Below are 13,220 nucleotides of genomic sequence, written 5' to 3' on the forward strand. Positions count from 1 at the left end.
CCTCCGGTGCGGGCCCTTTCTCGGTTGTTCTTGCATCTCTTCTCCTGTCAAGGCAAAACACAGATGCGTGAGTGAGTGCATATTGCATAGTGAGACGCATCAAGCATCGGTGTGGGTGGGTTGAGCGTGGGGCAGATGGATGGGAGGATGCGTGTGCCACATGCCCATCCCATTGCATGGGGATTGGGGTGTGTGGTAGTGTTCGGGTGGGGACAGGGACTGTGGGTACTTGCGGGCACGGCGAGGATGGTGAGTGAGTGGCTGTGAGGATTGCTGCGGGAGCGCTGTGGTGGCTCTGCAGGAGGGGTTGTGATATGTTTGGCGTGATGGTGGGGACGGGTTGTGGGAGGGTGCGTTGGTGTACTCACCTTGCCGGACCTAGTGAGGTCATTGAACCGCTTGCAGCACTGCTCCCATGTCCTGGGGGTGTTGGCCCTGCTGCTGACCTCCACCGCCACCTCTGCCCATGCCTTCCTGGTGACGGAGCCAGGGCACTTGCGTCCGTCCGCCGGGAACAGCGTGTCCCTCCTCCTCCTCACACCCTCCAGCTGCAGCGCGAGGTCGGAGAAGCGTGGCGCAGCCTTGCCCCTGGGTTGCGCCATCCCGTGTTGCCTCTTGCTTGCAGCAGGAGGGGCTTTGGGGGACTGCCCCTTTAAGTGGAGCTCCTCCATCGTGAAAACAGTAGTGCGCATGCGCAGCCCGCCGGCACGCAGCTGGGGAGCGGAGAACCCGGAACCACGGCTTAATGTGATCAATTATCCCGCGATCGCGCGGGAGGCGCACTCAATTAGCCGTCCGCGTTTTCCACGCTCCCGAAGGACCACCCGCTGGGGACCCGCAGGCCTGCTAAAATCGGGCCCCATGTCTCTGTTTAATTTTTTCTACTGTGAAAATAGGTTTAGTTGTTTGAGCTTTTCTTTGACTCAACATCTACAAGTGCACAGTTCTAGCAGGGAGAGCAATTCTCTCCCACCTAACCCAGGGATAATGAGGCCAGTTGTAGTAACTCTATTGCCACCTGTAACGTGTTAGGATATCTACTTATTTGTCCTGGTGGGAATTTTGGTTTAATTTATGTTATGATTTTGCTGAATTTAGATTCAATTCACAAATAATCAATTCTCAAGAGACTCTCAATGGCATACTTTGGCATACCACATTAGTTGTAAGCTAATAGGGAGTTGTTGAGCACGTTGCATAGCAGTTTGCATCTTAAATCTTAGAATGGGTTTCATTTAATTCTGTGGGGGGGGGGTGAGGGGGGAGCTTGGCTAAACCGTGCAGTTGCCATGAATACCTGCACCATGAGTGGGTGGGATGGGGGTTCCACATTCAAGATGGTAACTTTGGTAGCTTGGCGAGCCAATTTTCAACACTGAACTAAGGCAGGGGTCAGAGGTCAACTGTTTTCTGGAGAGGTCAGACTAGAACATTCTGTGCCTGGAACAGCCAGACACGAATGTTTCTCTTTGTCCAGTGAGTGAGAGGCGCTGCAAGGAAGCTGTGGCATGCATGTTTGTGGCCAGTAAGAGAAAAGGATGCTGCCAATTAGTTCAGGGACTACTAACTTATAAAGTGAGTTTCACACATAACAGGGCAAAAATGTTTTTTTATTATGGTACAAGCAGTAATAAATGGGATATCTCGCTGGAAAACTATGTTCTGTTCATTCATATTTCATGTGAAATAAGTTAGTTTGTTGGTTTACAAATGGCCTTGTCTTGTTTGAGCGCTTATCAGTCCTCCTTCTGAAAAGATAGGAGAATGCACATGGCAGCACATGCAAAGTCATAGTATTTAGTACAAACATTGAGGTGGCTCATTGTTACGAACCACCGGGTCATGCTGTTGTTTAACTAGATTCTGGAAAGGTGCTATGCACGTTGTGGCTGATATGAGATCGCTTATGAGAGCGACCACTGGACTCTAAGCCTGAGAGATTATTTACTACAGATCTGTAAATTTGTAATACCAACCCAGCTGAGATCAACTAACCTGAACGTACCTTTACATGGCTCACTGTCTGGGTAAACGTGCTGTGTTATTGGGAGAGTCCATATTTCTCTTTATCCAGCAGATATAATTGGTGCTAATTCTCTATTTTGACATTCAATCATATTTACATTTTATCCATTTAATTTTCCAAGCAGATCTCTCTCTTGTCATGGCATGTGGCAAATGGTAGGCTGCAAGTCATGGCGAAGGCTTGAAGTTGCAGCATTTTAAATCGTTGTCACATTTTTGTGAAAATTTTGATTCTAATATTTTTGGTGTATTGTACTTTTTCAGAAAGAACCTGTGAAGCAAAGCTAATGAAGGCTGGAGGAACAGAAATTGGAAAGACTCTTGCAGAAAAGAGCCGTGGCCTTTTCAGTGCCAATGATTGGCAGTGTAAAACGTAAGGTTATCCTGTAATGCAGTGTGAAATCTTGTATTTAAAAAGTGTGTATCTTAAATACTTAACCAAAGCAAACTGAGAAGACTACAGTAATTCTAATTACTTGTAAATATGCTGGATGTTCAGGGTGAGTTATGGCAGAAGACTATTAACAGCCTTATAGGGCTTGCTTAAGCAGTCAATTTTAGTGTAAAAGAAAAGTTAGTGTATTGAGATTGAGTTAAATTCAAGTTTAGAAAAAAGCTTACATTCTTTAAGTTGTGTGTGCTAGTATTTTTTTGATATTCAACTTCACTTATGTGAAAATAAGCATAGAATCCAGTGTTGTTTGTATACCCTGGTGGTATTAATACAGATAGTGATGATTTAAATTGTTTATTTTTTTAGCTGTGGGAATGTGAATTGGGCAAGAAGATCAGAGTGCAACATGTGCAACACTCCAAAATATGCCAAACTAGAAGAAAGGACTGGTAAGATTGGAATGTACAATAATAGAATGGAGTGATCCACTATTATTAAAAGCCACTTTATGGAATCATTCAATTGATGTGATCGTTTTCAAAACTATAAATCTATGGGCTAAATCAATATCTCCATGTAAATTTGTTATGTTCAGCCTGTGACCATTTTATTTTTAAAAAGATTGTAATTGGATGTAACTTGAGATGACTATAACAAAAGTCAGATATCTAAAGATTTGGCCATAGAAAAACTTGGAGAAATTGTCCTGCATACTACTTGGCAATCAGATTTTCCACATCCTTACACATAGTGGAGCAGTGCTGATTCATCGAATGATGCTAAATTCTGCATTTCAGCAAACAAACAAGGCACTGGGGTTCATTTCGAGAGGAATAGAATTCAAAAGCAGAGAAACTATGTTAAACTTCTTTTATAGAGCCTTGGTTAGACCATACTTGGAGTACTGTGCATAGTTCTGGTCTCCATATTACAAAAAGGATATAGAAGCACTGGAGAAAGTGCAAAAAAGATTTACAAGGATGATACCAGAACTGAGAGGATACAACTATCAGGAATTCTGAACAGGCAGTGGCTGTTTTCTCTAGAAAAGAGAACCATGAGAGATGACCTGATAGAGGTCTTTAAAATTATGAAGGGGTTAGATGGGTTAGAATGGAGAAGATGCTTTCACTTGTGGGGGAATCCAAAACTAGGGGTCATAAATATAAGATAGTGACTAATAAATCCAGTAAGGAGTTCAGGAGAAGCTTCTTTACTGAGAGTGGTGAGAATGTGGTATTGCTACCACGTAGAGTGGCTGAGGCAAATAGCATAGATGCGTTTAAGGGGAAGTTAGATAGGTACATGACGGAGAAAGGAATAGAAGGGTATGCTGATAGGGTACGGTGGGAGGAGGCTCGAGTGGAGCATAAACACTGGCATGGACCTGTTGGGCCGAATGGCCTGTTTCTATTATGTTAATTCTATGTAACGTCGACATACAAGGAATAACATTTTAGGTGGTGAAACTGTCGAGTATTTCACATGCAAGGGTAGCAATATATGAAATGCTGCTGGTATTTTCTGTGAACTCGCAGAATGTTGATGTGTTTCTGGCACAAATGTGGAAGTTTGGGTTAAATGCTGTTGACTTTCTGATTTGCTTCTGATGTTGTGATTTTTTTAATATTTGTTCATGGGATGTGGGCGTCGCTGGCGAGGCCAGCATTTATTGCCCATCCCTAATTGCCCTTGAGAAGGTGGTGGTGAGCCGCCTTTTTGAACCACTGCAGTCCGTGAGGTGAAGGTTCTCCCATAGTGCTGTAAGGAAGGGAGTTCCAGGATTTTGACCCAGCGATGATGAAGGAACGGCGATATATTTCCAAGTCGGGATGGTGTGTGACTTGGAGGGGAATGTGCGGGTGGTGGTGTTCCCGTGTGCCTGCTGCCCGTGTCCTTCTAGGTGGTAGAGGTCTTGGGTTTGGAAGGTGCTGTCGAAGAAGCCTTGGCAAGTTGCTGCAGTGCATCCTGTGGATGGTGCACACTGCAGCCACAGTGCGCCAGTGGTGAAGGGAGTGAATGTTTAGAATGGTGAATGGGGTGCCAATCAAGCGGGCTGCTTTGTCCTGGATGGTGTCAAGCTTCTTGAGTGTTGTTGGAGCTGCACTCATCCAGGCAAGTGGAGAGTGTCCATCACACTCCTGACTTGTGCCTTGTAGATGGTGGAAAGGCTTTGGGGAGTCAGGAGGTGAGTCACTAGCCGCAGAATACCCAGTCTCTGACCTGCTCTTGTAGCCACAGTATTTATACAGCTGGTCCAGTTAAGTTTCTGGTCAATGGTGACCCCCAGGATGTTGATGGTGGGGGATTCGGCGATGGTAATGCCATTGAATGTCAAGTGGAGGTGGTCATTGCTTGTCTGGCACGATGTTGCAGAACAAGGGTGTCTAAATAGTTTACAGTCCATCTATGGCTATCTGTGAAGCCCTGGTGACACATTTGCTCACTTTTCATATATTGCTAACTTGTTCTAGTGAATTTTGTAGGCCTTATGGTTTGGAAAGCTTTTCTGAGATTTGGAATGAGGAAGCAGCACTATCAATGAGTGAACAGCGCTAAGAAGATCTTTCCGGTATACTAGATGAAAATTTCAAGGAACAGATGCTAGCAGTCCAAGAAATACAAGCAGAGAAGCAGATCGGGAAGAGCAGGAGCTAAGTCTGTGGCAAGAGTGGGTTACAGAGAGTGATAGGCAGGACAGCGAGGCTAGCACCTTGGGAAGAACACATCAGAGAGGGACTTTTGAATGGAGCTAATGCGTGGGGGAGGAAGAGCAGATGGGGATGGTCCAAGGGGAAAAGAAAACAGATTGGGGGCTAGTAGATTAGGCTCACGTATGACGAGGGAAAATGTATGCAAATCGTGTACCTAGTTTTGGTGTGGTAGCGAGGAACAAGAGGCAGACTGTCTTTATATGCTTAACTCTTGTAGTCAGATTTAACACACACTTGATGAATTTTTACGCTCAGGAAAGTTGGCACTGGGGGAATGGAATGCTCTTTCCTATAGGCATTGTGTCTCAATACTGGATATTTCAGTAAGGTGTATTGCACTGGCTAGGTGCAGAATAAAGCCCTCTGCTCTGTCCCAACCCCAGGAAAGTGTTCCTTACTAGCTTGAAGTGAATTTTTTTCTTTTTCTCATCTAACTCGTGTTAATGTTTCTTAACTGTGATTGTACACTTAGTGTTTCACTTTAGGTTTATATTTATTGAGAACTGTGTTGTGCTCATCAAAATTAGTTTTAAATTGGAAGCTGACAGATAGAGGAAGGAAACTTCCATCCCATCAGTCTTTGCTAGATTCAAACCCACCTGAGCGAGAAAAAGACATACACAGCCCACTGTGTTGCCTAGTGCTCCTAATCAGTGAAATTTAAACTTGGATTATTCACAGTGGCAAACGGGAATCGGCTTATCACTGTTATGGTCCTGGAAATGTCAGTGCAAGGCAAAGATGGATGTATGCTTAAATTTGGGCCAGTTGGCCTATTAACTTTGTTTCATTTGGACAGTGCTACTCGTCATGCGTTAAAGAAGGAACAAACTTGCATATATATAGTGTTTTTCATGTTCTCCAGATGTCCCAAACCGCTTCACTGCCAATTAATTACTTTTTGAAGTGTAGTCATTAACATTGGTTGCCAATTTGTGCACAGCAAGGTACCATAGTGATCAGGTAATCTGCTTTGGTAGTATTTGTGAGGACACTGGGAGATCTCCGGGCTCTTCAAATAGTGTTGTAGGATCTATTACGGTCTTGTTTTAATGTCTCATCTGAAAGATGGCACTTCTGACTGCTTCCCTCCATCAGTACTGCATGGAGGTGTCTCCGTTCCTCTGACTGACTTCCCGTGTCAACCCCACCGACAGCTGTGCCTTCAGCCCATGCTCTGAAATTGCCTTCGAAAACTCCCCTTCCTCTCCTTTTTAACACTCCTTAAAACCCACCTTTTTGACCAAGCTTTTGGTCATTCCTCCTAATCATAGAATGGTTACAGCACAGAAGGAGGCCATTCAGCCCATCGAGCCCATGACTGCTCTTTGTAAGAGCAATCCAGTTAGTCCCATTTCCCCGTTTTCTTTCCCCGTAGCCCTGCACATTTTTTCCCTTCACGTATTTAATCCAATTCCTTTTTGAAAGCCATGATTCAATCTGCTTCCACCACCCTTTCAGGCAGCGCGTTGCAGATCATAACTACTTGCTGCTTAAAAAGTTTTTCCTCGTTTCGCCTTTGGTTCTTTTGCTAAGCATCTTACATCTGTGTCCTCTGGTTCTTGACCCATCTGCCAGTGGGAACAGTTTCTCTTTACTTACTTATGTAAACCCTTCATGATTTTGAACACTTCTATCGAATCTCCTCTTAACCTTCTCTGCTCTAAGAACAACTCCAGCTTCTCCAGCCTATCCACGTAACTGAAGTCCCTCATTCCTGGAACCATTCTAGTAAATCTTTTCTGCACCCTCTCTAAGGTCCTTACATCCTTCCTAAAGTACAGTGCCCAGAATTGGACACAATACTCCAGTTGTGGCTGGACCAGCGTTTTATAAAGGTTCAACATAATTTCCTTCCTTTAGTAATCTATGCTTCTAAAGCCCAGGATGCTTTTTTAACTGCTTTCTCAACCTGTCCTGCCACCTTCAAAGATTTGTGCACATATACCCTCAGGTCTCTCTGTTCCTGCACCCCTTTTAGAATTGTACCCTTTAGTTTATGTTGCCTTTCCTCATTCTTCCAACCAAAATGTGTCCCTTTGCACTTCTGTGTTAAATTTCATCTGCCATGTGTCTGTCCATTTCACCAGCCTGTTTTTGTCCTCTTGAAGTCTATTATTATCCTACTCACTGTTTACAACACTTCCAAGTTTTGTGTCATCTGCAGATTTTGAAATTGTGCCCTGTACACCCAAGTCAAAGTCATTAATATATATCAAAAAAAGCAGTGGTGCTAGGACCGACCCCTGGGGAACACCACTGTATACCTTCCTCCAGTCAGAAAAACAACCGTTCACCATTACTCTGCTTCCTGTCAGTTAGCCAATTTTGTATTCATGCTGCCACTGCCCCTTTTATTTCATGGGCTTCAATTTGGCTGACAAGCCTATTATGTGGCACTTTATCAAACACCTTTTTGAAAGTCCATATACACATCAATCACCTTGCCCTCATCAACCCTCTGTTACCGCATCAAAAAACCCAATCAAGTTTGCCTTCAACAGATCCTGCTGGCTTTCCTTTATTAATCCACACTTGACCAAGTGACTCTTAATTTTGCCCCGGATTATCGTTTCTAAAAGCTTCCTCAGCACAGAGGTTAAACTGACTGGCCTGTGGTTGCTGGGTTTATCCATACATCCTTTTTTGAACAAGAATGTTAAATTTGCAATTCTCCAGTCCTCTGGCACCATCCCCATATCTAAGGAAGATTGGAAGATTCTGGCCAGCACCTCTGCAATTCCCACCCTTTACCTAGGATGCATCCCATCCGGACCGAATGACTTATCTACTTTAAGGACAGCTAACCATGGTAGTACCTCCTCTTTATCAATTTTTAGCCCATCCAGTATCTAAACTACCTTTTTTTTACTGTAACTTTGGCAGCATCATCTTCCTTGGTAAAGATGGATGCAAAGTACTGATTTAGTACCTCAGCCATGCCCTCTGCCTCCATGCGTAGATCTCCTTTTAGTCCCTAATTGGCCCACCCCTTCTCTTACTGTCCATTTACTATTTATATGCCTATAGAAGACTCTTGGATTCCCTTTTATGTTAGCCCCCAGTCTATTCTCATACTCTCTCTTTGTCCCCCTTATTTCCTTTTTCACTTTTCCTCTGTACTTCCTATATTCAGCCCAGTTCTCACTTGTATTACCAACCTGACATCTGTCATATGCCCCCTTTTTCTGCTTCATCTTACTCTCTCTCTCTTTCATCATCCAGGGAGCTCTGGCTTTGGCTGCCCTACTTTTCCCCCTCATGGGAATGTACCTAGACTGTACCCGAAACATCTCTTTAAAGACCATCCATTGCTCGATTACAGTTTTGCCTGCTGATCTTTGATTCTAATTTACCTGGGCCAGATTCGTTCTCAACCCACTGAAATTTTACTCTAGATTGCTCCTTGTCCTTTTCCATAATTAATCTAAACCTTATGATACTATGATCATAGATCCCCAAGTGTTCCGCCACTGACACTTGGTCCACTTGACCCACTTCATTCCCTAGAACTAGATCCTGCAATGTCTCCTTTCTCATTGGGCCGGAAACATACTGATCAAGAAAGTTCTCCTGAACACACTTCAGAAATTTCTCACCCTCTTTGCCCTTTACACTATTACTATCCCAGTCTATATTAGGATAGTTGAAGTCCCTTATTATCATTACTCTATAGTTCTTGCACCTCTTTGTAATTTCCCTGCAAATTTGCTACTTTGGGCACCAACTAGTGGGAAGGATATGTAGAAAACACCCAGTAGTGTAATGGCGCCTCTATTGTTTCTTAACACTAACCAAATAGATTCTGTATTTGACCCCTCCAGGACATCCTCTCTCTCCAGCATTGCAATATTCTCCTTAATCAATATTGCCACCACCTCCTTCCCCCCCCCCCCCCACCCCCTTTTTCCTTCACTATCTTTCCTGGTCACTTTGTATCCAGAAATGTTTAGTACCCATTCCTGCCCTTTTTTGAGCCAGGTCTCTGTTATTGCCACTACTTCATAGTGTTTCTTTCTTTGGCTGCAAATCCATTTTTTTTGTTATGCTTCTGAAGCACCTTGGGATTTTTTTTTTACATTACAGCACACTATATAAATGCATGTTATGTGCTCAAGTCCTGCAGTGGGGTTTGAACATTTTGTTGGATTCAAGTCTTCTACTGATGTTAAGGAGGCCTGGGTGGGAGGGCTGAAGGGGATTTCAAAAACTATCAAGAAAATATTTTCATCCCTGGGCATTACATTCGACCTCTGTCTATTAGGGATAGTTTATACTGATGTCATGTGTTGGTGTAATATTTCTGGGTCATGTATTATGTAACTTGCTCTGTATTTGTCACATGATCTTGCATTTCAGAGTGTTTAATATTTGTTGTGTTAATGCATAGTCAAGTAATAACCTGGGATTGCTTATTTAGACTCATTATTTCCTGGTTACATTTTCTAAAAATAGACACAGGGTATGCATACTAAAATTTTCCCACAGTAACCTGCACAAAATGCCTTTGGAATGCAGTTTTTGCAACATTAGTTTAATCCTTAGAATGACATTTGATCAGAATTTTAAAAATTTATTGTATTACCATTTCATTTCTGACAGGATATGGGGGTGGATTTAACGAAAGAGAAAACGTAGAGTACATTGAGCGTGAAGAATCTGATGATGAGTATGATGAGGTAAGACTTGGATAAATAATTGGGTCTCCTAAAATGTGTTTTTTTTTAAATGTAAACGTAACCATTGATGCAAGGGCATTGTACAGTAAAGCGGAATTCAGACTAATGCCGGGCCTACTACTTCTAAACGAAAATATTTTTAGAATTAGCACCAGGGATGTTCTTATTTTAACAAGAGGCAGGAATAGCCTATTTGGTGAAATTTTACTCCTTGAAATTTTTGACTCCAGGGAGAGGGTCCAGTTTTTCTCTGACACTGAGGTTTCCAAACTGTGGGACGCACTGAGGTTATCGGGGGAGGGGGGAATGCACAAGGTGGACAGGCTGGCCAAGAACGAGAGCTACCGATGCAGATTTGAATAGCCAGACGAGGTGAATTATTGGGCGATCTCATCTCAGCGCGGGATGTTTGAATCCCCGCTTGTTTCTAGAAGTAGACATTAGACCTATCGAAGCTGCTTCTGCTGCATAGTAACCGATTACTGTTGCACCAATAGCAATTCTGATAGGCCCAGTGTCCGCTTCTAGAAATCAGGTATTCAAACATCCCACGCTATGCTGAGATCACGCCATAATGCAACTTCTCTGGCTATGCAAGGCTGCATCAGTTAGCGAAAGACATTTGTGTTATCTGATTGCTATATGAAAGTAGAGATCCTTGAAGCTGTTGGCTATTTGAGGTGCACATTTTGAAGTTCTCAATTTTTTTCCCCCAGTTTTTGAAATCAATAGGATTGAACTCTCCCATCTTGGGGACTACAAAATACAGTTCCATAGAAAATGGGGCCATGAATGGGACATAAATCTCCGAAGGGGAGCTCAGCCAAAAAAAAAGCTTGCAAACCTCTGCTCAAGCGCGAAAGTTTGCGACTATACTGGTATTTGCACACTGAGCTGATTCTGAAGATACTACAGACAAATTATTAAAATATTTTCACGTGCACGCTAAGATTTTATTACTTAATTTTGCTTCAAAAATAAATGAATATTGAATATATTTCTAACATTTTAGAGTTTTGCAGGAAAAGTCTTATTCTTTAGTGCCTATTAATGCTCTCTGTGAATACTTTTATACTGTTGTATGCTGCTATTGCACAAGAAGGAAGGCTTCGATCCAAAACAAATTGTTGCATTTAGTACCACCTTGTTTATGACTTGACAATATTATACGTCTGTTTTCAAAATTTTGGGTGTTTTGTTTTTTATATATATATTGATATATTGTATAAATGGTCAGCACCCCCACCTATGGCCACCTTCTCTATCTCCTGGCCTTACTGTCTGAGGTCTCGATCACTGATGTAGTGATCGCTTGCTATCCGCATCATTCTGCCTTCTTCCAACCCCGTAACCCTTGTCCTTTGCCCCTGGAAGGACTGCCCCAAAGCTCCCTCACCAATTCATCCTCTACCTCCCAGCTTGCTCTCCTGTCGCAACACCATTGCTGTTTCATTTCTGCATTCAGCATCCTTGTCTCCAAGTCATTCAACAGTCTTGCCCCTGTTGTTCCCCAGCTCCCTTCTCTGCACCCTAAAGTCTGAGGACTATAGATGAGCACAGCTGGCACTCAATCTAGTGATTGCCCTTCCCCTCCATTGTCAAATCCATCACCAATTTCAATATCTGGAGTGCAAGAAAATCCTCTACGATAAACTGTCTCCTCAAACCCCATTTCCCATACTCTTTCACTCCATCTTATTTGTAACAGTAAATGCAAGAAGCTCATGAATTTCTTCATCTCAAAAATCATTTGTGCTTCCTTAAGCACTGCTTCCACTTGCCCCCCTCTCTTTCCTCCCTCCCCACGCCCCCCCCCCCCCCCCAAGTCACTCTGCAACTTCCATTCTTCCTTCTCTTTCCAACCCCCGACCAATTCTTCTAGGAGACCCATATCCTCTCTTTGTTCCTCCCCATGGTTCAACTATCTTCCTGGCCCCAATACTCACTGACATTGTTAATGGCTCACTGTTCAGACTCTGTCCCGCTCCCTTTCAAAAGGTTCTTGAATGTGGTGTCACTTCCCAGCTCGGTGCTCACCTCTCCCATGATCACTTCCATGCTGCCAAACTGCTGTCTGACATTGTAATGAATATTTTTTAAATTATTCTTGGGCTAACAAGGCTGCTTTGATTGCCCATCCCTAGTTGCCCTGAATGTAGTACTTGTTTATACTTGTTATACCACTTCAGTGGATATGTGGGGGCAACTACATAGTATGGACTACTCACATGTAGGCTGAGTGGGGGTGGCAGGTTCTCTTTCCTGAAGGGACACTGTTGGGTTTGAATGACCGTTAGTCTGCTTTCGTAGTCAATGAATTTGGGTGTCAGCCAATTTCAGACCTTGTCCTGGGATTTGAACTCTGGATTGCTAGAGGTATAATAATCTTTACACAACCATAGCATTCTTATGGCCTGGATAAGCTAGACTTTCTTCCAATTAAACATAAGGAAGACCAAGGTTGTCATTTTCAGCCCCCGTCAAAAACTTCACACCTTTGTCATCAAGTCCATCCCCTTTGCTTGCTGTTCACTCTGGTTGACTACGGCCTTGGTGTTCTTTGAGCCCAGAGCTGAGCTTCAAACCCCAAATTCCATCCATCACCAAACCTACTTACTTCTGCCCTTACCACTCTCTCTCACGTGTGCTCGCTCTCTTGTGTTTTGATACTGGTAGTAATTAAATTCAGCTTTGGTGAAATAGCTGTGCTTTTGATCTGTCGGTTACTGCTACAGCTTTTAATTGAACCCAGTTCTAAAGTACTAGAAAATTCAAATTGAAGACAGCATTTGGAAAAGTTTAAAAATATTAACCTTCATTTTTCATAGTTTGGAAGGAAAAAGAAAAAATTCCGTGGAAAGCCAGTTGGATCCAAAACTATCCTTCAAGAAGAAATTGATGAAAGTGAAAAAGATGAAGAGGAAGATGAGGAGGATGGCGATCTCTCCAAATACAAACTAGACGTGAGTACTGTTCTGTTTTTAAGCTAATAATAATTGTGCATACATATTTCTCCTATTACATACACTTGTGCTAAGAGAATGTCAAAATAAAGACGAATGACCTTATTCTTGAGTATTTGTGTGAAAAATACTCATTGTTTTAAAATTATTTATACACCATAAAATCTTTCCCCAACATTACTGGCCTCTTGCTTGAAGCAATTAGAGATGGAGACATCATGTCCGCTCCATTGATAGCTCTGGATTCATAATATTTTTGGTCTGCTTTCAGACTAGTTTCAGGCTTTTCTAACCCTGTCCAAGTATTCAATTTTTGCAAATGGTTAGTCAGCCTGCAAACATTGTCACTTCAGCAGGTCTGTTGCTCTAAAATGGATGTAGTTGATGCTGCTTGTAAATAAGAATTTTGAAGTCTAGAGGAAACAATAAATGAATTCTATAGGGT

The 13,220-nt window shown here is 42.8% G+C and overlaps 1 protein-coding gene across 3 annotated transcripts in view; it reads left to right on the forward strand.

Moving 5' to 3' along the window:
- zranb2 (zinc finger, RAN-binding domain containing 2) overlaps positions 1 to 13,220 on the forward strand; it is a 47,781-nt gene that overhangs the window by 13,151 nt on the left and 21,410 nt on the right. For all 3 annotated transcript variants that reach the window (XM_067990330.1, XM_067990331.1, XM_067990332.1), the window contains exons 3-6: positions 2,290 to 2,398; positions 2,786 to 2,868; positions 9,736 to 9,812; positions 12,641 to 12,775. In XM_067990330.1, the coding sequence (XP_067846431.1) occupies positions 2,290 to 2,398; positions 2,786 to 2,868; positions 9,736 to 9,812; positions 12,641 to 12,775 (404 nt within the window). The remainder of the gene's footprint in view (positions 1 to 2,289; positions 2,399 to 2,785; positions 2,869 to 9,735; positions 9,813 to 12,640; positions 12,776 to 13,220) is intronic.

Source organism: Heptranchias perlo, chromosome 9, assembly GCF_035084215.1.
Source record: "Heptranchias perlo isolate sHepPer1 chromosome 9, sHepPer1.hap1, whole genome shotgun sequence".
Taxonomy (NCBI): domain Eukaryota; kingdom Metazoa; phylum Chordata; class Chondrichthyes; order Hexanchiformes; family Hexanchidae; genus Heptranchias; species Heptranchias perlo.